The following is a 23,366-nucleotide window of genomic DNA, read 5'->3' as shown; positions in this document are numbered from 1 at the left end:
GAACTCCAGTACTGGCACAAAGAAAAAGGAAAAGGAAACAGGAAGGAAGGAAGGAAGGAAGGAAGGAAGGAAGGAAGGAAGGAAGGAAGGAAGGAAGGAAGGAAGGAAGGAAGGAAGGAAGGAAGGAAGGAAGGAAGGAAGGAGGGAAGGAAGGAAGGAGGGAGGGAGGGAGGGAAGGAAGGAAGGAAGGAAGGAAGGAAGGAAGGAAGGAAGGAAGGAAGGAAGGAAGGAAGGAAGGAAGGAAGGAAGGAAGGAAGGGAGCTCACCTGTTTGGATTCCTAGCTGACTGTTCTAGAAGAGACTGAGAGAAAATCCTGATCCCAAATGGGAGAGTTTTGACTATAAACTTCTTCTTCCAACATGGACAGAAACCTAGACACAAAAATAAAATCAAGATTAAAAAAAAAAAACCTTAATGTATTACTAGAGAGGCAAAAGCCCTAGAGACATTTGACAATCCCCCTAACATTGGGGTCTGGTTTTCAATTCAGAAATATCCTAGAGAGTGTGAACTAAAATGATGACATCATTGGGCAGTTCTGATCTCTTCTAAGACAGAAACACCTTCCCATACATTTATTTTGACTTATCACACATACACTGCAACACAATAAGTAGTGTTGGAAGGGGTTGATGTGCATTAATTTAGCAGATTGTTATAAGGACAGTTGAAACAGAATCATTACTACATGCATTTTGCAGATGAAAAGGACCAAGTACAGAGAGGTTAAATAACTGTCAAATTCCCACCCTGAAGCCAGGTGCTGGTTGCTCATGACTATAATATTGGGTACTCAGGAGGCTGAGATCAGTGGATCTTGGCTCAGAGCCAGCTGGGGAAGTAAAGTCTAGAAAACTCTCCTCTCCAATTAACCACCAAAAAAAGCCAAAAGTGGAGGTGTAGCTCATGTGGTAGAGTCCCAGCCTCGAATGAAAAGGCAAATAGAAGCTTCCAGGTCCCAGAGTACTACTGCATACACACCAGTCCCAGTACTGGTGCACACACACACAAAAAAAATTGACAAATACAACAGTGAGGACAGAATTGTGACCAGCAATTCATTATTATTTTATCTTCTCACCATGTTATAAAGCAAAGTTTTGGGACCCATAAGTAACACCTGGAAATGTTGGTAGAAACAGACACTCAACCAAGTACTGGTGGTTCACATCTGTTATCGTAGCTACTGAAGAGGTCAAGATCTGAGGATCCAAGTGTGAAAGCTATCTAGAAAAATAAAACTCTATCATTAATAAGAGAACAAAAATCAGGACTGGAATTATGGATCGAATAGAAGAGCATCAGCTATGACCAATTAACTGGCAAAAGGTTGGATTGGATAGATAAACTATAGAATCAACCTAGGTGCCCATCAAAAGATGAAGAAATAACAAATGGGGGCTGGGAAGTTGGCTCAGTGGTAGAGCGCTTGCCTTGCATGCCTGAGGCCCTGGGTTCGATTCCTCAGCACCACATAAGCAAAAAGAAAAAAGCCGGAAGTGGCGCTGTGGCTCAAGTGGTAGAGCGTTAGCCTTGAGCTGAAGAGCTGAGGGACAGCGCTCAGGCCCAGAGTTCAGGCCCCACGACCGGACCCAAAAAAAAAAAAAGAAATAACAAATAGGAAATAAGGATAAAGGAAAAAGATACTGGGAGATAAAGATAAGGGATAAAGAACATTCAGTAGACACATACAATGGAGTAGTATTCAATCCTAAAGAAGAATGATCCAGGTGTGGTGGCTCACACCTGTAATTCCAGATGGCCATGAGGCAGACTTTCAGTTCAACCCCTCACTGTGTACACTAATAAAACACTGTTCAAAAAGAAGTGTACTCATTGCCTGACACATAACTGTAACCCCTCTGCACATCATCTTTACAATAAAATTTTAAAAAATAATTTTAAAAAAGTTGGATTGGAGGTGTGGTTGAAGTGGTACAACACTAGCCAGGACCAATTAATCAGCAAAACTGAACTGGAGACATGGCTAAAGTGCTAGAACATCATCTGTGACTGAAAAAGCCAAGCCAAAGTGTGTGGGCCTGAATCAAGCCCCAGTGCTGGCAGGAGAGAGGGAAGGAAGAAAGGAAGGACAGGAGGGAGGGAGGGAAGGTAGGTGGACAGGCAGATATTCAAGTCTCACCTAGGCTTACTGAGTTTTTTTCTCTAATACATAAATGAAAAATAGAAATATCTAAAAGTATTTCAGCGTACATTTTTCAAGCTGTACATTTACTTCTTTTAGAATGACACTGTGGGGCCTATTAACTCATACCCCACACTCAGGAGGCTGGGCTATGGAACAAGACCCATCTCAAAAAGATAAAACAGGGGCTGGGAAGGTGGCTCAGTGGAAGAGTGCTTGCCTTGCATGCATGAGGCCCTGGGTTCGATTCCTCAGCACCACATAAGCAGAATGGTGCTGTGGCTCAAGTGGTAGAGCACTAGCCTTGAGCTGAAGAGCTGAGGGACAGCGGCCAGGCTGTTTTGTTCAGACAAACCAAACAGGCTGGACACTGATGGCTCACACTTATAATCCTAGTTACTCAGGAGACTTAGATCTGAGGAACATGATTCAAAGCCAGCCTGCAGAGGAAAAGTCCGTGAGACTCTTATCTCCAATTAACCACCAGAAAACATGAAAGTGGACCTGTGGCTCAAGAGGTAGAGAGCTAGTGTTGAGCAAAAAGGCTCAGGGACAGTGCCCAGGCCTTGTGTTCAAGCCCCACAACTGACAAGAAAGAAGGAAAGAAGGAAAGAAAGAAAGGAAGGAAGGAAGGAAGGAAGGAGAGAAAGAAAGGAAGGAAGGAAGGAAGGAAAGAAGGAAGGAAGGGAGGAAGGAAGGAAGGAAGGAAGGAAGGAAGGAAGGAAGGAAGAAAGAGACAAACAACTAAAAAAAATGAAATACAGAAATCAGCCATTAGAAAATTGTAAATAATTTGTAGATTAGGGGGAGGAAGGCACTAGTTAAAGAAGAGAAAGCATACAAGGATAGAAAAGATGGGGGTCTGAACTTTGAACATGCATCAGAGAATCAGAGGCCCCACTGGGTCACTGGGTGCTGGGATGTGGGTCCTAGCTCTCACCCAGAAACAGAGATCAAGACTCAAATAAGCACCGTCAGACCACAGTAAGTGTGATTCTACTGCCAGAGCTGTTGGTATAGATCCACAATGGTCTCAGATGTTGTCATATTTGATGAAAAAGGATTTGAGGAGAAGTAGGTGGTAGTTTTTACCCTACCATTAGTAGCAAAAGAAAATTCAATAGCATAAGCATGCCAAAACTATGGGTTGAAGGAACAAAACACACTATAATTAGCAAATATCTGCAAGATGCATTTACTATGGGGGAAAAAAAACTTACTATGCAAAGTAATTAAGATTTCTCTTTTACTACCCTAATGTTGGGGTGGGAGGGTCCTTCTTTGTCCTTTGACCATTAACACAATGACAACTATCACATAAAAATATAAATGCCACTTATGTAGCAACTGTAATGGTGAAATAAGTAAAATGGCTTTAATATTTTGGAAAGGAATATATCTGAAAGACAGCCACTGAATATATTCGCATGCCCAGAAATCATACTATGACTTAGGGAGACTTTCAAACTTTGGCCTAAGTGCTTCAGAAAACACTAAAACATTCAGGTCACCAATTTCCCATATTGGTTTTCTGGCAGTGGAGCTGTGACTCGAGTGGTAGAGTACCAGCCTTGAGAAAAAAAAAAAAAGGAAAAAAAAGCTAAGGGACAGCGCCCAGGCTCTGAGTTTAGGGACACACCTAAAACAAAATGGAAGCTCACTATAGAAAATGGTCCATGTGGGGGAGGGGGAAGATGGGAGATGCTAAGAAAAGATTCATTGACGATTCACAAAGGGAGTCAGGGTCCTTTATCTCTCTCCTCTTTGGATGCTTTTCTGTCATTCTTGATTTTATTATTTATGCAATCTTTGGTATATGTATTTGGCAACCTCAAGTTGCTAAATGGAATCAACCCAACCACGTGGAGAGTTCTCCCCTTACTTTGGGAAATGTGTGAGGATTAGGGCTCGTTTCTCCAGAGGCAGTTTGTCCTTTTCCTGCCTTGCTTGTTCCAGGAGTTGTCGCCTCATAATGGTGAAAACTGAGCGAAGCAACGTTCTCCCGAACACCTCGGTGGTCTCGTACCGAGGTAAACTGTCACAGAACTGCGGCACATTGCAGTAACACAGCCATCTGCAACAAGAAGAGACAAGTACCGTCAAGACAAATACCGGACTCTAAACATGGCTAACCACAGCAGACAAAACCAAGTCTTCAGTGCTGATCCAAGATACTAGTCACTAGCTAGTGAAACTTGGGCTTAGATTCAACCCCTCCCCCTCCCCCCCAACACACACACTAGTACTTAGAGCTGAGTCTATTGGGAACATTGGACTCTACCAGGCCGCAAGTCCTTGGATCCAATTACCACTTTGCAACTTAACTGACTACCTTGCTTTGGAAATTTTTATGTTCTTCAGTCTCTACTTCCTTACCTAGATAACAGGCACAATGATAGCATGTCACTGGGTTTGTGGATTGCTAAATCACCTGCATGATATGATTATGTTTAAAAAAAAACCAGAAAGCTGAGGAAGCTCCTTTGAGGAGAGAAGCAGAATCCTGCTACCTAGTCCCAAGTAAAATGTAAAGTTTCTTTAAGATGCCTGCTCAGCATTCATATATCACTATGGTCAGAAACTCAGTATAAATGCAGGAAGGAATAAGTTCCCACTGCTATGGTCCAAGTATGCTTTGCATTGACTCAGACTCAATGTCAAAAATGCACTTCCACATTTTCACAGGGCTGGAGCAATGTCCAGAACACAGGGGGGCTCCTTAAGGGGTTCTTAGATCTTAGCACAGGGAGTATGTGGGCCACAGAAGCCGTTCAACTTAGAAAGCCCCTTCAGATATGACCACCTTCTTTGTGGAGAGGCATCTCCTAGAGATTCAAGTTCTGTAAGAGTTCAGGACAGAGCAACATGCGATAATATACAACAGTACGAGTCATAGATGGTGGCCCCAAACCAGGGGAATCCTGTCAGGAAGGGGTATTATATAGATCCTTACTCCCTGAGACCAGTCAGACACAAATCACCTTCTTCTACTCATTGGATCCTTTCCAAAAACTACCACCTCTCCTCATTTAAGAGGGAAAGCAACTGAGCCCAAGCTATTACAGGAAGCGCTTGATGAACTTTAACCCTGAGTAAAGAATGAAGCAATATTCACTGGCCTTGTTTTGGGTTTTGAGGTTTTTTTAAATCTTATTCTGTACATTACCCCTGTGGTGGTTAGCGTTATTGCCTCTGCCTAAATTCACAATCTTAAAACCCTGCTAACCACTTCTATTTCTTCTCTCACCTCATCTCTATTTTCTAACATCTAAATGTTTTATATTTATAATACTGAAGTGAGAATCCTAAGTGTTGTGTTGTATCCAGTCAACTCAGAAACAAGTATCTTCATAGCAAAAAAAAAAAAAAAACCCTAGAAATAGAATTACTATACTATATTCTGTAATTCAGAAAGTAACCATTTTCAAGCCAGGTAACTACCTAGCTACTCAGGAGGCTGAGATCTGAGGATAGTGCTTCAAAGCCAGGCCAAGCAGAAATGTCTACAAGACTCTTATTTATGACTCACACCTACATCTATATGCTGAATTAGAACCTAAAGAACATTTTCCCTCTGCTGACAGGTCCACAGATACCAGAGACCCTGAGACTAATGGTATTTCTGCTACAGAAATTATAGATCATAAATATTATCATGAAACTCATTCACTTTATCCAAAAGTACGTAAGAGGCCATTCATTCTTCACAGTGTGAAGGAAAACAGCACAGATTGATATTATCCAGTGAAATTGTTCAAATAACCAGTTCCCTCTCATTTCCTCTGAGTCATTTTACAGACATCAACTTAGGCTTTTCAGCCTTGTTTTTATTTCTAGGATTAACCTTTTTTTATAATCTGTCAAGTACATAGTAGATAAGATAAGGAGACTGAGTCGATACCCATAATTGGGTGATATTGTTTTTAATAAACTGACATGGTGATTGCATGTCTTGTCACAAAGAAGGGCATGAGTATATGGGGCTGGTAGAGTGCTTGCCTTGCATGCATGAGGCCTTGGGTTCGATTCCTCAGCACCACATAAACAGAAAAAGCTGGAAGTGGCGCTGTGGCTCGAGCAGTAGAGCACCAGCCTTGAGCTGAAGGGCTGAGGGACAGCACCTAGGCCCAGAGTTCAGGTCCACAACCGGCAAAAAAGAAAAAAAAAAAAAAAAGAATCTCATGGGATTTCCTATCTGGGCTGGCTTTGAACTGGGATCCTCCCTTCTCAGCCTCCTGAGTAGCTTGGAGTATTATAACAATGAGCCACAGGCACCTAGCTGATCCTTTTTAAGATGAAGTTTCACTAGTTGGCTAGGTAATAAAATCAGCCTTTCCCACAAAGAATCCAGTTTCACCCTATTATCATGCTAATGTTGAGCATGAGAAGTCTTAGGTTCCTTTGTTCTAACTGCCACCAGGGTGTAAATGATGATCTGAGTCAACAGGAGATGCTGAGCTTCTCTTACCCATGAAGACAAAACCTCCAGGGGCCTGCAGCTTAAATAACATTAACCAGTGTTGACCCCTAGTATCAGGGAGACACCATGCTGGGGTGCTGTGTGGATTATAGCCATTTGCACATGGAGTCCTGGCAGTAAGTCTTCATTCTGCAAGGGAGCCTGACCCTCCTAACTTGTAGAGTTTGATCCTTCAGATGTGGCTATCATCTACCTTCATTTTCTCATTTATTACTAATAGGGACTCTGGATTCTGTTCCACTAGAAATCAGCAGGTGTCAGAAGTCATCAGGACATATTCATTTCCGTTCCTCTTATCTCTTTTTCTTTTTCTTTTGGTCGGCCGTGGGGCTTGAACTCTGGGCCTGGGCGCTGTCCCTCAGCTCTTCAGCTCAAGGCGAGCACTCTACCACTTGAGCTACAGCGCCACTTCCGGTTTTCTGGTGGTTTATTAGAGATAGGAGTCTCACGGTCTCTCCTGCCCGGGCTGGCTTTGAACCGCGATCCTCAGATCTCAGCCTCCTGAGTAGCTAGGATTACAGGCGTGAGCCACCAGCGCCCGGCTCCTCTTATCTCTTCACCATGGGCTGGCCACGGTTCCATCTTCAGAGTTGCCTCCAGATTCTGAGCTGTAAAATATTCTTCTTTCATCTTTCCATTCCCTATTATCTTAGCTTCTGACATGTGATATTCAAATAATTATACTCCCAATTCACTGTCCACTTAAGTCTGTAGCTTACCAGCCTGATCTCAGGAAGAACTGACTTAGAGAACAAGGCTGTGGGAGAAAATAATGAGTAGTATCTTCCTGAAGCTGTTGGGTCCCTGCTCCCACATGTCTGTGGAACCCAATGCTCAAAAGTCTTGACCGAAAAAATGAGAGGTCAAAGAAATGAGGAGATAAGGTCTCTCAAAAGTTCACTCAGCTAGGAAGACACGCAGCCACAAAACAAACCTAGTGATTCACAGCCTCGTTTGTTATTCCATAAGTATTTGTAAGTACAACTTAGTTCCTGACTAATTTCCAAATACTGCCCTATATTTTTATCCTGATTTTAATTTTTTTTTCCTGTCTGTCAGTTCTGGGGCTTGAACTTGACAGTGCCTGGGCACTGTCCTTGAGCTCTTTTACTCAAGGCTAGCGCTTTACCACTTTGAGCCACAGCTCTACTTCTGATTGTTGAGTGGTTAATTGGAGATAAGAGTCTCACCAGGACTTTTCTGCCCAGGCTGGCTTCAAACTGCCATCGTCAGATCTCAGCCTCCTGAATACTGTACCTGGCTTGGTTTTTGGTGGTTGTTGTTGTTTGTTGTGTTGTTGTTGTTTTTAAGGTACTGGGGTTTGAATTTGGGGCATCGTGCTTGTTGGAATTGCTTGCTTAGACTGTACCACTTGAGTTATACCTCCAGCCTGGCTTTTTGCTGGTTATTTTAAAGGTGAAGTCTCACAGACTTTTCTGCCCAGACTGACTCTGAACCTCGATCCTCTAACTCTCAGTTCTGTAAAGTGGCTAGGATTACAGGTATGATCCACTAGCTCAAGACTTCATCTTGATTTCTAGAATGAAGGCGTGTGTCTGCTGCTCCACATTTATGCTGTTTTCTCAATGCAGCAATCATTTTCTGGGTTATCAGTTGCAAAGGCATTTGGAGGTTTGGCTTTGACAAGATTCAACCTTGTCAATTGTTCATCTATAGGGTTAAAAGACATATTTTTGAGAGATCTGCTATCTCTCATGAGAGTTATTGTGGCTAGGTGTCACTGGCTTCACCTATAACCCCAGCTACTTGGTATCTGCAATATATCACAAATACTGTTGTTTCTGCATGTGATCAATATTAAGAAATAATAACTACTGGGACTGGAAATGTAACTGGGGTAGAGTGCTTAGCCTGCATGTGCAAAGCCCTGCTCGGTCTCTACCACTACAAATAGAAATGCATGCATATGGAAACAAAGCTTTCAAAGGCCTTTTTTTAATAGGCTCACTCAGCACTGCAATTTGAACTCAGGGTTTTGCACTTGTTCCACTTGGACCATGTCTCCAACCATTTAAAAGTTACTGTCTGGGGATGACACTGTTCAAAAAGAAATGTACTTGGCAAAGCAACACATGAGGAAATGTTCACCATCCCTGGTTGTAAAGGAAATGCAAATAAAGACAACCTTAACATACCACCTTATCCCAGTCAGAATGGCCCACATCCTCAAGTCAGCCAAGGACAAATGTTGGAGGGCATGCAGAGAAAGAGGAACCCTATTACACTGCTGGTGGGAATGTACACTTATACAACCACTTTGGAAAGCAGTCTGGAGGGTCCTCAGAAAGCTAAAGATTGACCTCCCTTATGACCCAGTCATACCACTTCTAGGCATCTATCCTGAACAACAGGAACCAGGATACAAGGACACATGCACCTCCATGTTTATTGCAGCACTGTTCACAATAGCCAGGATATGGAAACAACCCAGATGTCCCACCACAGATGAATGGATCCAAAAACTGGTATCTATACACAATGGAATATTATGCAGCCATTAGAAAGGACAAAATAATGGCATTTGCAGGGAAATGGATGGAGCTAGAAAAAATCATGTTGAGCGTGGTAAGCCAAGAGCAAAGAGACAGAGACAAACTGCACATAGTCTCCCTGATAAGTGGATGTTAAATCCAAAACGTAAGGTGATACGTCAAAATTAACAAGGCTGAAGAAACAAAGGACTTCCACTCATCTGGTCGAATCACTACTAAATAACCTCATGCTGCTGATCACATATATGATATATATGTGCACACCGGAGGGAAACCAGGAGGAGGACACAGAACTAGAGGGAATCAGGGAAAAACATACAACAGCAGGACCCATCAGCTGCACTGGACATTGATCAAAACGAACTAAGCAACTCAATGGCAGTGATGGGAGGGAGGGAACCAGTGGGAAAGAGGGAACAGCTGACGCTATGCAAAACAACAGAAATGTACATATCACCCAATGTGGAAGAAATAACTGTATCGCAAAGCTCATAGAACTCACAAATGTTACAGACCACGATAGACAATTTGCCCCATGAAAGTTAGAATGTGTTTGTGACTTTAACTAAGCATCACTATCCCACAATACTGTGAAATTTGGGAAGTTATGTAATCACTTAATCACAATAAAGAATTTGGAAAAAAAATAAGAATACAGATTACTTAGCTCTTGGAGCTTCGCAAGTGCATTACTATTATAAAATCCTTTTCAAATGTCAAGTGTCATGTAACTACTTGGTCGTAAAGTATTTGATTAGTATGCCAACTACACTATTGACACTGAATGCTCTCTTAAATATGGAATGCATTATTGGATTTCCTAAGCAATAAACAAGTTTGTTTTGTTAAAAAAAAAGAAATGTACTCATTACCTGACTTATGTAAGTGTAACCCCTCTGTACATCACCTTTATGACAATAAAAAAATATAAAAGTTACTGTATGTGTGTCGTGTGACATTCACACATGTGTACTCTTTCAATTCAAGCTGGGCATGTAGCACTCACTTGCAGTCTTAGCATCTAGGAGGTTAAAGTAGGAAGATCATATCTTTGAGACACCAACCTGAGCACATCTCAAGATTCCTCACAGAAGAGGAAGAAATGGAGGAAGACAAGGAGGAGGACAAAGAGGAAGAGAAGGAAGAGAAGGAGGAGGAGTAGAAGGAAGTGGAAGAGAGGAGGAGGAGGAAGGGGAGGAGGAGGAAGAAGAAGAAGAAAGTGTTAGGAATGAACATGAATAAAGTACTTTATATACACATACAGAATTTTTAAAGATGAAATCTCAAGTCACTCTAGCCCCTTCTCAAGCGGTCACTCTAGTGTTTACAAGTGCCACCTGAGGAAACAATCATATTGGATGGCATAGGTCTGGATGGAGGATCTCCATTCGTGACCCTTAGAACACTGTGACAGGAATGGAAAGCTTCATTATACAAACATCTGTCCAAATGGCTGGAATCACCATCATAACTGGACAACCTTCCACTCACAGAGGAACACAGTAATTTCCTGTCTATTGCATGCTCTGTGCGGCCGCTGCGGGCGAAGGGTTCATCACCAGCTTACCTTGTGTAGTTTTCTTTGTATCCAGAAATGTCATTATTGGGAGAGCGCAGTTGGCGCTGAGACGGCGCCTCCAGATGCCAATAGTTGATGCGGTTTAGGAACATCTTTGCCAACTCAATGATTGTTTGCCTTTCTTTGGAGGGCAGGTGGCAGAATTTGTACTGTACAAAGTTATTCACACCCTGAAACGGAGAGCAAATTATTCTTGAAGCTATGCAATCACATGATTCTAAACACCTGCGTCTATAACCAGCATCTATAACCACTGGGGTTATCACTAAAGAACAGATTTTTTTTTTTTTAATTCACCAAGTTTTCTCCTCTGGCCTTGAAAGGAAACAACTATGTCCTGAGAGAATTGTGCCTGAGGTCAGTGTAGAAAAGAGATCAAGATAGAAAAAACTAGGAGTGGTTATTCTGTGTTTGCTTCAATCCTGAGGCATTAAAGCAAAAATAAAAACCAAGAACTATCTGGGCACTAGTGGCTCACACCTGTAATCCTTGCTACTCAGGAGGCTGAGCTCTGAGGATTGCAGTTTGAAACCAGACTAGACAGAAAAGTTGGTGAGACGCTTATCTCCAATTAACCACCAAAAAAACCTGAAAGTGGAGCTGTGGTAAGTGGAAGAGCACCAGACTTGAATAGAAAAGCTAATGAACAGCACTCAGGCCCTGAGTACAAGCCCCAGTACAATCTTTTAAACAATAAATTGCTGGGCACCAGTGGCTCATGCCTATAATCCTAGCTACTCAGAAGGCTGATATCTGAGGATCATGGTTCAAAGCCAGCCTGGGTAGGAAAGTCCATGAGACTCTTATCTCCAATATACCACCAAAAAAAACCAGAAATGGCACTGTGGCTCAAGTGGTAGAGTGCTCACCTTGAGCTGAAGAGCTGAGAGATGGTGCCCAGGTCCAGAGTTCGAGCCCACAACCGACAAAAAGAAATAAAAGTTAAAAAAATAAATTATAGCTCTTCTGAAGAATAAATCCTACTACCAGCAGAGTCATTCACATATAATGCAGTTCTTGGATAATTATAAAGCTTTTCTTTGTAAAAAATTTAATCAAAATTTTATCTTCTGCTGAACTAAACAAAATTTCTAGCCCGGCATGGTGACACACATCTGTAGTTCCAGAACTCAGGAGGTGAAGGCAAGGAGAGTCTAGCTCCAGGCCAGCCTAAAGTACATAGCTAGACCTTCTCTCAAGAAAATTAAAAATAAAAATAAAAAAAATAAGAAAAGGAAAAAAAAAGAACGTTAAAACCAATACATAAATAAATAAACAAACCACACCTACCCATGAACTGAACCACTACAAATTTAAAACTTTATTATTAATCATATCAGAAGAAAAAAAATCTTATACCAAGTTAAGCACTTTTTCTTTCCTTTTTTTTGTTGTTTGGGGAGGGGGAGGGTCTGGTCGTGGGGCCTGAACTCTGGGCCTGGGCGCTGTCCCTCAGCTCTTCAGCTCAAGGCGAGCGCTCTACCACTGGAGCTGCAGCGCCACTTCTGGTTTTCTGGTGGTTTATTGGAGATAGGAGTTTCACAGTCTCTCTTGCCCGGGCTGGCTTTGAACCGCGATCCTCAGATCTCAGCCTCCTGAGTAGCTGGTGAGCCACCAGCGCCTGGCTTGTTAATGGCTTTTTGCACTGAATAAAAAATATATTTTTTCTAGCCCTTATATATTTTAATTGCTGAAAACATTTTATTAAATGAATATGCTATAATTATAGCAATAGTGTTTATACATTCTATAATTTTTTTTAATTGGTCATGGGGCTTGAACTCTGGGCCTGGGCGCTGTCCCTGCGCTCTTCAGCTCAAGGCGAGTGCTCTACCACTTGAGCCAAAGCCCCACTTCCGGTTTTCTAGTAGTTTATTGGAGACAAGGGTCTCACAGACTTTCCTGCCCAGGCTGGCTTTGAACCACTATCCAAAGACTTCAGTCTCCTGAAGTAGCTGGGATTACAGGCATTAGCCACCAACGCCCAACTACATTCTATAATTTTGACATTGTCTTTTGTGCATTTATATTCACTTTGCATAAAACTGTGGAAGCTATAAAATTGAAAATTTATTGACAACTGATATTGTCTGCATGCAGTTCACTTGGTACTGATCTTGAGATATTTTCCTAACCATTAAATGGCTAGAGAACCAGCATGGTAGACACTGCATGAGGATGTTAAGATCACATTTTAAGTGCCCATTTGTAAGCTGCAGATTTCCATATGAATTTCACGTTGATGACTGAAGGTCTGCTTGTGAAGTTCACCTGCTGAACCCCTACAAGCTGTAAAACAGAGTTTATAGGTTTGTGATCCAACCTATTCTTATCACGATGTATAAAATGGATGTTGTTACCTAGAAGAGAATAAGATTAAAATGCTGAGGTTGCATATTAAGTATTATTCATTAGATTTATTGCTTATCGGAATGAAAGAAGCTTTTCAAATTTTAATTGGTCCAAAGGGACCAATATCATCTTCACTAGTGTCACAATAATTTTAAATTATGGCAATAAAGCATGACAAGAATAGAGTTAAATAAGTTATTTAATGCATTATGAGTTCTAATGGGAAAGATTCTTGAATTGTAACAGTGTGTTAGTCTTATTAAAAACAGTTGAATAAAATGTGCTGTCAAACGAGCAACATATGGAATGTAGATGTAAGCTCAAAAATTACATCTACCATTTAAATGGAAGAAATCACTTCCTTCAAAAAAAACACTACCAGGGATAGAAGGCTTGTGTAGCACTCAGCTCCCTGGGTTTGATCCCTAGCACTACAAAACAAATGGAAGCAAAACAGGACAAATACTCCTAAAAACTTATTTACTTTGGTGCCAGTACTAGGGCTTGAATTCAGAGGCCTTGTGTTCTCATTTGGATTTTTGCTTGTAGTTGGTACTCTTCTACCTCAGCCATGCTTTCAGTCCAACATTTTCTGTTGTTGTTGTTGGTCATGGGTTTTGAATTCTGGGCTTGGGCACTGTCCCTCAGCTCTTCAGCTCAAGGCCAGTGCTCTACCGCTTGAGCCATAGATCTACTGGTTTTCTAGTGGTTTAGTGGAGATAAGAGTCTCACGGACTTTTCTTCTCCACGCTGGCTTTGAACCGTGATCCTCAGATCTCAGCCTCCTGAATAGCTAGGATTACAGGCGTGAGCCACCGGTGCCAGGCTCAGTCCAACATTTTGATGTCTACTTGGAAGCAGGGACTCTCAGATTTTTCTGTCCAGGCTGGCTTCAAACTAAGATTCTCCATGTCTCAATTTTATAAGTAGTTAGGATTATAGGTGTGTGCAACTAGCACTTGGCTCCAAATACTGATTTATTAAGTTGTTTATAAACCTACCCCAAAACAGGTTAAAAAATAAGGCATTAAGAAAGTCAGTTATTTACACTTAAAGGTTCACAATCCCTGTGTCTGCTCAAATAACTGACAATTACAGTTTATGTTCTGTTGTTTTTGATTCTTAGACTCAAAGCCAGATACTAACTATAGATTAAGTTGTATGTTTTCTTCATTGTATTCATTTGCCACCTATAGTAAATCACTAGATTGGATACCAGAAGTTGAGTTATGATCAAATAAGGCAAAATGAAATACTAGGTTAGCCAAGATGCAGATTTGTGTACACATGTACTCTATTCTTTGGAGGGGTTACATTTTTTCAATGTGTAGCAAAAAGGATACAGATTAGTGTATACATGTACTCTGTTCTTTGGAGGAGTTACATTTTTTCAATGTGTAGCACAAATATATTCTCTTAAATATGTTTCCAACTTGGCAATCAAGTAGCCTACTCTAGGAACTAAAGTGGCTCAGGTGCTAAGGTGGTTCAGAAACTTGGAAAGGACTCAAAACATAACCTCTTCTGTGGATAGACATTAGTCATTCAAAAATAAGCCTTTAGGGGCGGAGCATGTACTTCTGCAGTAGAGCACATGCATGGTATGCAGCAAGTTCTGAGTTCAAGTCCTAGGACTGCAAAAGGAAACAAAAACAAAATCCAGGAGAAATGGAGGCAGGGCCTGCTTATGCTCTGTGACCACCACCTCCCCCGCCCCCAGTTATTATTATAATGTCTGTTTCTTTGATTTTCCTTTCTGTTTTTTCTTCTGGTCTCAAACCAGGACTTGAACTCAAGACTTGCCATTTTCACTCATTGACTAGTGCTCAATAGACCGAACCACAATCTCCAACAATTAGAGATACTTGAACTCTGGTTTGGGTGCTGTCCCTGTGCTCCTTGTATTACAGGCTAGAACTCTGGCATTTGAACCTCAGCTGCACTTCTGGATTATTGTCATTAATTTGACATAAGAGTCTCAGACTTTTCTGCCCAGGCTGGCTTCAAATGGGAACATTCAGATCTCAGTGTCATTAGTAGCTAGAAGTATAGGTATGAATCAACTGCACCAGCAATCCAGAGTTTTTTGTTTTGTTTTGTTTTGTTTTTGTTGCTTTTTTTACTTTTTGATTTTGGCTTTTGGTTTTTGTTTTTGCCAGTCCTGGGGCTTGAACTCAGGGCATGAGATCTGTTCCTGAGCTTCTTTTGCTCAAGGCTGGTGGTCTAACACTTGGGGCAAAGTGCCACTTCTGGCCTTTTCTGTTAAGTGGTACTGAAGAATCGAACCCAGGGCTTCATGCATGCAAGGCAAGCACTCTACCACTGAGCCACTTTCCCAGGCTCACCACATTGACTTTCTTATTTCAAATTTTTACCAACTCTAATTTGGAATCCACTGAAGGGAATTTGGAAATATTTTCCTCCTCATTAAAGTAATGAATAACAAGCCACTGTACCAACTTAACTATACAAATGGAAGTTGAACCCCTGGAATTAAAATCTTAGCCCATTTGTTCTCTTCCTTTTGTAGCCTGATTCTTTTGTTGTTGTTGGCCATGGGGCTTTAACCCGGGGCCTGCGAACTGTCCCTGAGCCCTTTTGCTCAAAGTTAGTACTCTATCTTATTGATGCGAATTACCTGGTGAACAAGAAAATCCACCTAGGCACAGTTAAAGGTTAAAGGAGTTTTATTTATTTATTTATTTTGTCTGTTGTGGGGTCTGAACTCTGGGCGTGAGCATTATCCCTCAGCTCTTATGCTCAAGGCTAGCACTCTACCACTTGACACTCAGTGCCACTTCCAGCTTTTTCTGCTTATGTGGTGCTGAGGAATCAAACCCAGGTCCTCATGCATGCAAGGTAAGCACTCTTCCACTGAGCCACCTTCCCAGCCCTCTCCCAACTTTACTAGAAACAAGGAACTTGCACCTCACCCAGTAGTATCTTTCCTTAGAGCTTCCTAAAAGTTGCTGGATTCCCATAGGTCCTGTTTCTGAAGAAAAAGGGGCTCTTACAAGTTATTGGTGGCCATGGAGGAATGCCTGACACAGACAACCTACCTGGAGCCTCACTGCAAGAAGAGTGAAAGATTCTGGCAAAAAGAACCAGCGAATGATTTTGGCCTCTGGTGAAAACAGAAGTGTTCACCCTCTTCCTGGCCATTGTGTAGGTTCTAAGCAATTGAGATTTCTGTCTCACTCATGTAAAGTAAACATACCCAACAGGCTGCATCTTTTTCCCTTACAACCCTCTGTGGGCCTCAGACAGCTTTGAATGCTGGAAAATGAGTATGAGAATAGGTCATTGGGCCATGTCTCCCTTCCACTCCTTGACTTGTAAGTACTGAATCAAGCAGATCTTGATACGCTATGGGACTGGTCAGCTTCTCACTCTCTCAAACAGCTAGACTCACTTCTGTCCTTAGAGCTGCCAGATGACTTGAGAAACTACCCTGGCAACCAGGATCTTGCACTCATCTTGTGAGTGCTGCTTCGCTGCCAACTGAACCGTAAGCACAGGGATTGGGGTTCCTGCTACTGTTTCTGGGGAATGTGAATGAAATCCCTCTGATGGGGCATGAGACCAGAACCTGTGGTTGTCTGAAGAAGTAGATCCTTAATGGCCAGTATTCATACCTGCATTTTGTGGTCCCATTCCCAAAGAGGAATGCATACTAGGGGGCAGGTAAAGCAAGTCCTGTGTCAGAATAAAGGAGGAAGAGGCCCTGCTACCTCAGTGCCCAGACAAGTCTTGAACATCAATCCCTTCAGTACTCCAAACATCACTTTGGTACTAGGACAATTTTTTAACATCTGAATCTGGTTTACTTTCTCTTCAAACTGCTATTATGCTACTGGCATGCTATTGAGAGACTGCTAACTTTAAAACTAGGCCAGGGAAAATAAACAACATTGGCACTTGTCATCCTCCTGTTCAAAATAATAGGAACACCATGAATTTGAAACTCCTCTTGAGCACCAGTCCTATGTTGCTAAGATTAAATCCTTCTGGCCAATTTTATATTTCAAATATATTGAAAGAATAAAAGGGATTCTAAAGAATAAGGACTCAAGAGTACAAAATGTATACTTCTTTATTTATATAAATAGGGCTTTAAAATAATACTATTTAAAAGAAATCTGCCTTTTTTCATTCACCATCATTTAGTTCCTGACCGGAAAGGCTGTGCATGATGATACACAGCAGGAACCTCAATGCATGACAACAGGATCTCAGGAAAGCACCATTCATTTGAGAAGTAGTAGGCAGGCTCTGACAGTCCTGTTGCACTGCTACCAATGGGAAGTCTTAAACTTCTTCCTCCACCAAGTCTTCTTCAATGTCACACCGTTCATAAGCAGTGGCATCTTGGCACTGCTGGTACTCGGACACCAGGTCGTTGATACTGCTCTCGGCCAGAGTGAACTCCATCTCATCCATGCCTTCTCCCGTGTACCAGTGCAAGAATGCCTTGCGCCGGAACATGGCACTGAACTGCTTTGCGGTGCGCTTGAAGGGTTCTTGGATGGCTGTGTTGTTGCCGATGAAGGTGGCCGACATCTTAAGGCCACGCGGGGGGATGTCACATACAGCTGTCTTCACATTGTCGGGAATCCAGTCTGCAAAGTAGCTGCTGTTCTTGTTCTGCATGTTGATGATCTGCTTATCCACCTCCATCATGGACATGCGGCCTCGGAAGATGGCAGCTGCTGTCAGGTAACGACCATGGCGGGGATCACAGGCGACCATCATGTTCTTGGCGTCAAACATCTCCTGGGTGAGCTCCCGCACTGAGAGATCACTGTACTGCTGGCTGAACCGGCTGGTCAAGGGTGCAAAGCCAGGCATGAAGAAGTGTAGGCGAGGAAAGGGGACCAGATTCACGGCGAGCTTGCGCAGATCTGCATTCAGCTGGCCGGGGAAGCGCAGGCAGGTGGTGACTCCACTCATGGTGGCTGACACCAGGTGGTTCAGGTCTCCATAGGTGGGTGTGGGCAGCTTCAGTTTGTGGAAGCAGATGTCATACAGGGCCTCATTGTCGATGCAGAAAGTTTCATCTGCATTTTCCACCAACTGGTGGATAGATAAGACTGCATTGTAAGGTTCTACCACGGTGTCTGAAACCTTGGGGGAGGGCATGATGCTGAAGGTGTTCATGATGCGGTCTGGATACTCCTCTTGGATCTTGTTGAGAATCAGGGTGCCCATGCCTGATCCAGTGCCACCTCCCAGGGAGTGAGCCAGCTGGAAACCCTGGAGACAGTCACACCTTTCTGACTCCCGTCGTACCACATCCAGCACCGATTCTAACAGCTCGGCTCCTTCCGTGTAGTGGCCTTTTGCCCAGTTATTGCCTGCCCCTCTCTGGCCTATCAGACATAAAGACATGATGAGACACACACTCCAAGAATAATGACTGTGCCTGTCCTATTGTGAAGACAAAGGAGTGTTCTGAGCCAACCTTTGCTATTATTTTAGATACACTATGGTGAAATAAAGGAAATGTTTCCAATGTATCTGGGACCCTACAAATCACCCAGGTTCTAAAGAAAAGTAGAGAGTGTGGAGGAAAATACATTTTAACCCAAATCAAGTACTTCTAGAAATGAAGAACTGAGCCTGCCTCAATACTGGAAATGTAATTACTTTCACAACAGGGACAGGAGCACAGTGTGGTCAGAGGGAAGCTAAACTGCAAGCACTTGTCTGCTCCTTGCTCACACATAGCTGTGCTTTGATTTCTGGTGTCCTGAAGTGGTTCTATTATTGCCAGGCCTTTAAAATGACCAGCAGTGCTGAAACCTTGTTGGTGGCTTTCTCTGCTTGCTGCTCTTTCCCTTCAGAGGCTTCTTTGTCATGGAGAACTTGCAGAGTTGCACTGATCTGAGCTGTCTGAGTGGCCAGGGGCATGACTTCCATGGACTGGAATAGGTGGGTTAGCTGAGGACAATATCTAGGTGGATAAAGGCTCAGCCCAGCACTGGAGTGCCTGGATGTTAGGACCCATGGACCATGATGACATACCATATATGAAGTTGTCTGGATGAAAGATTGGGCCAAGTGGTCCCGATCTTACTGAGTCTAAGGAGCCAGGCTCTAGGTCCACCATGATGGCCCGAGGAACATATCTGTTGCCTGTGAGAAAAAGAGTTGACTTAGGCCTATACTTGACAAGGAACTAAGGGCAGAGCTTATGATTCTAAGTGACTCTCAGCATTCATTACAAAAATTACAGCATTTGAGACATGGAAACAGAAAAGATATCTTGAGCATGGATCCCCATGCAAGAGGCTTCAGCAAGTTTAAGGATGTTTGCAGTTGTCTATTTCCATGAATATTCATTCCTTTGCTTTGGGCATGGTGGCTGAAATCTCAGCTACACAGGAGGCAAAGATGAGCATCAGGCTTTGAGTCTAATGGTGCAAAAGAAAGGTGACAACACCTTTTTTTTTTGGTTCATCGTGGGGCTTGAACTCTGGGCCTGGACACTGTCCCTCAGCTCTCCAGCTCAAGGCTAGCACTCTATCACTTGAGCCACAACCCCACTTTCAGTTTTCTTATTGGAGATAAGAGTCACAGGGACTTTCCTGCTCAGGCAAGATTTGAACCATGATCCTCAGTTCTTAGCCTCCTAAGTAGCCAGCATTACAGGAATGAGTCACCAGTGCCTATCAGCAAGAAACTTCCTCTTTTTTGTTAATTTTATTTTATTGTAAAGGTGCTGTATAGAGGAGTTGGTTACATGAGTAAGGAAATGAGAACGTTTCTTGTCAAAAATTGTTAGCCCCCTCCTTTGTTGTTCTCCCACTATCCCTTCCCTTCCCAAATTACCTTTCTCAAGAAATGAACCAGGTTCATGCCTGTAATCCTAGCTACTCTGGAGGCTGAGATCAGAGGATGACTATTCAAAGCCAGCTGGGGCAGGAAAAGTCCTTAAGACTCTTATCTCTAATAAACTAACAGAAAACCAGAAATGGCACTGTGGTTCAAGAGGTAGAGCTGCTTGCCTTGAACTGAAGAGTTGACGGACAGTGCCTAGGCCCAGAGTCCAAGCCACATGACCGACCCCCCCCCCCCCCCGGGCCAAAAAAAGCCAGGTATGGCTATTCACCAAGTAGATGTAAGGGAATTCAAGTGTAAGGCTTTCCTGGAGAAAACATATATACAATATATATATTTCTTGTCTTATAATGTTTCAATAATGGTTATCAAATAGCACATACCCTTTATTCAAATACTCAGAGCAACCTTGGGCAATGACTTGAAATTTCCCATTTAACATGATTTGGCCCAAGGGAAAGCAGTTAACATGATGTAAACACCAGTTTTAGAATACCCCCTTCCTAAATATTCACATGAAGAAAACTGACCATCCTGCTGGATATACAGGATCTAATAAAGACACAACCTAAAATTCTGTTCATAGGAGTGACACAATCCAAACCAACCACTCTCAACCAAGGAATCAGAAGATTAAAACCTTGTATGTTACTTCAACAATATTAACACAAAATACCAAGGTGAGGACATCCCAAAATGTAGATCTATAAAACTCACATAAATTAAATAGCTTTGTAATTTTGTTTGTACTTGTTCATTGGATTAATACACAGGAAAGCCAATTATCCATGATTCTGTTTGTATACAATAATGTAGAATGGAAACTCAATATAAAATTAAATGAACTTTACATTGACAGTTACAAAAACTGAAAATCTACTCTGTAGACTTCAATTAGGCTGTTTATGTTAGGAAAGACAATATGAATCATTTAAAAGCCATGTTTACAAATTAGTATTGATTTTTTCTACATCACAAGAATGTTTTCTTACTTTAAAAACCTTAAAAATAATTTACTGTTGGCTAAGTATTCATATTCAAAATGCTCAAGACCAGAAATTTTATAGATTTCAGGGTGAGACTATGCTTTGTGATTTGGACTATTCTCATATATATTAGTGACTGAACATCCCTCTTTAAAATTTTTAAAATTTTCTTTTTCAAAATATTGTTTTAGAAATTTAATCTGTATTTTAAAGAGGCAATGTAACTGGGCTCTGGTTGCATAAGGGTGTAATTCTAGCTACTCAAAAATCTGAGATGAGACCTTAGCATCGCAGATTGAATTCAGCTGGGGCAGGAAAGGCTTGGAGACTCATCTCCAAGAAACTACCCAAAACAAAAGAAGCTCATAGTTAGTGCCCAGGCTTGAGCTTAGGATGATCAGCACACAACCAAATGGCATTGGATTATATTTTATCAATTGTTTTAGAATGCATATTTAGGCAGTCTCATTTTTAATTATGTGAAATGGGCTCACGCCTTTAATCCTAGCTACCCAGAAGGCTGAGATCAGAGAATCATGGTTCAAAGCCAGCCAGGGCACAAAAAGCCTGCAAGACTCTTATCTCCAATAAAACACCAGAAAACTGGAAGTGGCACTGTGGCTTAAGTGGTAGAGCTGCTTGCCTTGAGCTGAAGAGTTGAGCGACAGTGCCTAGGCCCAGAGTTCAAGCTCCATGACCGGAAAAAACAAATCCAGGTGTGGTTAGTCAGCAAGTAGAGGTAGGGGGAACTCAGGTATAAGGCTTTCCTGGGGTAATTCACAAGAGTATACTCAAAAATTAAAACAAAGTATCTGGTGGAGTGGCTCAGTTGGGTACAGCACTTGACTTATAAGATCAAGGTCCCAAATTAAAACTACAATACTACCATAAGAAAGGCAGGAACTCCTTCCTTTTCATTAGTATTCCCCTGGGAACTATTTTGCCACGGTATGGGAAACAAGATGGAAGAAACTTACCAGCTGCCTCATTGTAATACACCTCGATTCTCTGCAGCTGTAAATGGCTGTCCCCATAGTAGTTGCCAGTGCAGTCAATATTGTGCTCATCGCTTAGCATTTCCCAAAACTGAGATGGAAGAAATAGAAGTATATTATGACCTAGAATGTTAACTGTCCAAAAAATGCATTTTAAAGTAACTAAGAAACTCATGTCCTGTTGACACAAATATATTTGTAAAAAATAATTACATTTTCTAAATTAAAAAAAGCACAGAAAATGGTGGTATTTTAGTTTTGTTAATCTCTTTTATCTGGCTGAATAGAAGACATCTGGTTTCTCCTATGAGTTCCATCTTATGCAGTACCATATTCTGTTTGTATTCTATGATGAGTAACTGGCCTTCCATGGACATGAAATTACCAAAGCAGTAACTTGAAGACTCAGCTAGAAGGGTCTCCAGAACCCCAAGTGTCCTCAGAGCATACATGACAACCAATGATTTAGAAAACACCCAACTTAAGGGAGCTGAGATGGAGCATGAAACTCAGAGAAATTTGCATTAAGGTAGAAGAAATGTTCTCAATTATCTGACACTCATCAGTTGACACAAAGGGAATTCTCTGTATCTTTCAGCTCAAAGACACTGCATTCCTTTCATTCAAACCAGACCAAACGTGCATTAGTCTATTCCCAGGAAACTAAATACAAAGACTTGAGTCTCAGGTAAGACTAAGACATGCAAGGGATTTGAAACCACCCCAGCCTTGCTTAAAAACCACACCCACCAGGGCCACACAAATTAGGGAAATTGGAGAAGCTATCTGGGGGGCTTCATTTGCAGAAGGTTAGGGACCACTATGGAGCCCCACCTACCTCAGCCTAGCCATGACCACCACCACCTCCACACTCCAACCCCATCCTTTTTCTCCTTCCCCTAAATTTGAGACATGGATCCTAGGCCAGTGCCATGCTCACCTTTGCACCAATCTGGTTGCCACACTGGCCTGCCTGTATGTACACAATCTCCCTCATGGTGCAGGGCTGCAGAACAGATGGATGTGTGTCTTCAGCAGTGGTGCCCACAGAGGCAAACAGGTAGAGCTGGGAAGCAGGAATCTGACACAGTGAACTCAGATCCCCATTTATACCTCTGGTTGTTACAGGGGCAGAGGAGGTGGGGCGGACTTGATTACAGGTGGAGCCAGCAGGTGCTCCAACTCAATCTCCCTATTGCTGGGTAATCAGAGGGCCCTACCAGTTCCCACCTACCCTTGTATCCAGCTCCCAGCTGCAAGTCCATTAGCACAGCTCCCATTCTATTTGGATCCTCTGGTCACCCTGCCATCCACTACCCACTCTGACTCACAAGAGAGGCTGAAACCTGGGATCCAGGAAAGAAGAGGAGGAACTTCCTCTACACAAGGTCCTTGTGTGCCAGAAGCCCAGAACAAGCCTGCCTTCCATTTTTGATTGGAGGGCCTAGAACTGAAGGGACATTTTCAGCTGTGA

The 23,366-nt window shown here is 42.3% G+C and overlaps 2 protein-coding genes across 2 annotated transcripts in view; both read right to left on the bottom strand.

The window, feature by feature from the left end:
- The window catches only part of LOC122095234 (histone acetyltransferase KAT2B-like), a 45,914-nt gene extending 29,171 nt beyond the window's left edge, over window positions 1–16,743 (bottom strand). Inside the window, 6 exon segments of the mRNA XM_042665687.1 lie at window positions 267–286; window positions 289–372; window positions 4,030–4,221; window positions 10,708–10,889; window positions 16,522–16,613; window positions 16,707–16,743. Coding sequence (XP_042521621.1) covers window positions 267–286; window positions 289–372; window positions 4,030–4,221; window positions 10,708–10,889; window positions 16,522–16,613; window positions 16,707–16,743 — 607 coding nt within the window.
- Window positions 16,744–17,379: 636 nt separating this feature from the next.
- LOC122095233 (tubulin beta chain-like) lies at window positions 17,380–22,889 on the bottom strand. Its single transcript, XM_042665686.1, has 4 exons — window positions 22,833–22,889; window positions 21,875–21,983; window positions 19,096–19,206; window positions 17,380–18,440 (listed from the first exon to the last, which is right to left on the bottom strand). The coding sequence occupies exons 1-4, from the start codon at window positions 22,887–22,889 to the stop codon at window positions 17,380–17,382; spliced, it is 1,338 nt and encodes a 445-aa protein (XP_042521620.1).
- Window positions 22,890–23,366: the final 477 nt, after the last annotated feature.

The sequence above is a fragment of the Dipodomys spectabilis genome, unplaced genomic scaffold (genome assembly GCF_019054845.1).
Source record: "Dipodomys spectabilis isolate Male_0828 unplaced genomic scaffold, ASM1905484v1 ptg000341l, whole genome shotgun sequence".
Classification (NCBI taxonomy): Eukaryota; Metazoa; Chordata; class Mammalia; order Rodentia; family Heteromyidae; genus Dipodomys; species Dipodomys spectabilis.
This window is presented reverse-complemented; position numbering and strand designations above follow the sequence as displayed.

What these genes read in the sequence shown, in the direction of transcription:
- LOC122095233 (XM_042665686.1), bottom strand. Translation starts at nt 22,889, where the DNA reads ATGAGGGAGATTGTGTACATACAGGCAGGCCAGTGTGGCAACCAGATT. An exon ending in GCAACCAGATTGGTGCAAAG is followed by an intron (nt 21,984 to 22,832) that starts GTGAGCATGGCA and finishes CTTCCATCTCAG; the next exon opens with TTTTGGGAAATGCTAAGCGA. An exon ending in GTATTACAATGAGGCAGCTG is followed by an intron (nt 19,207 to 21,874) that starts GTAAGTTTCTTC and finishes TTTTTCTCACAG; the next exon opens with GCAACAGATATGTTCCTCGG.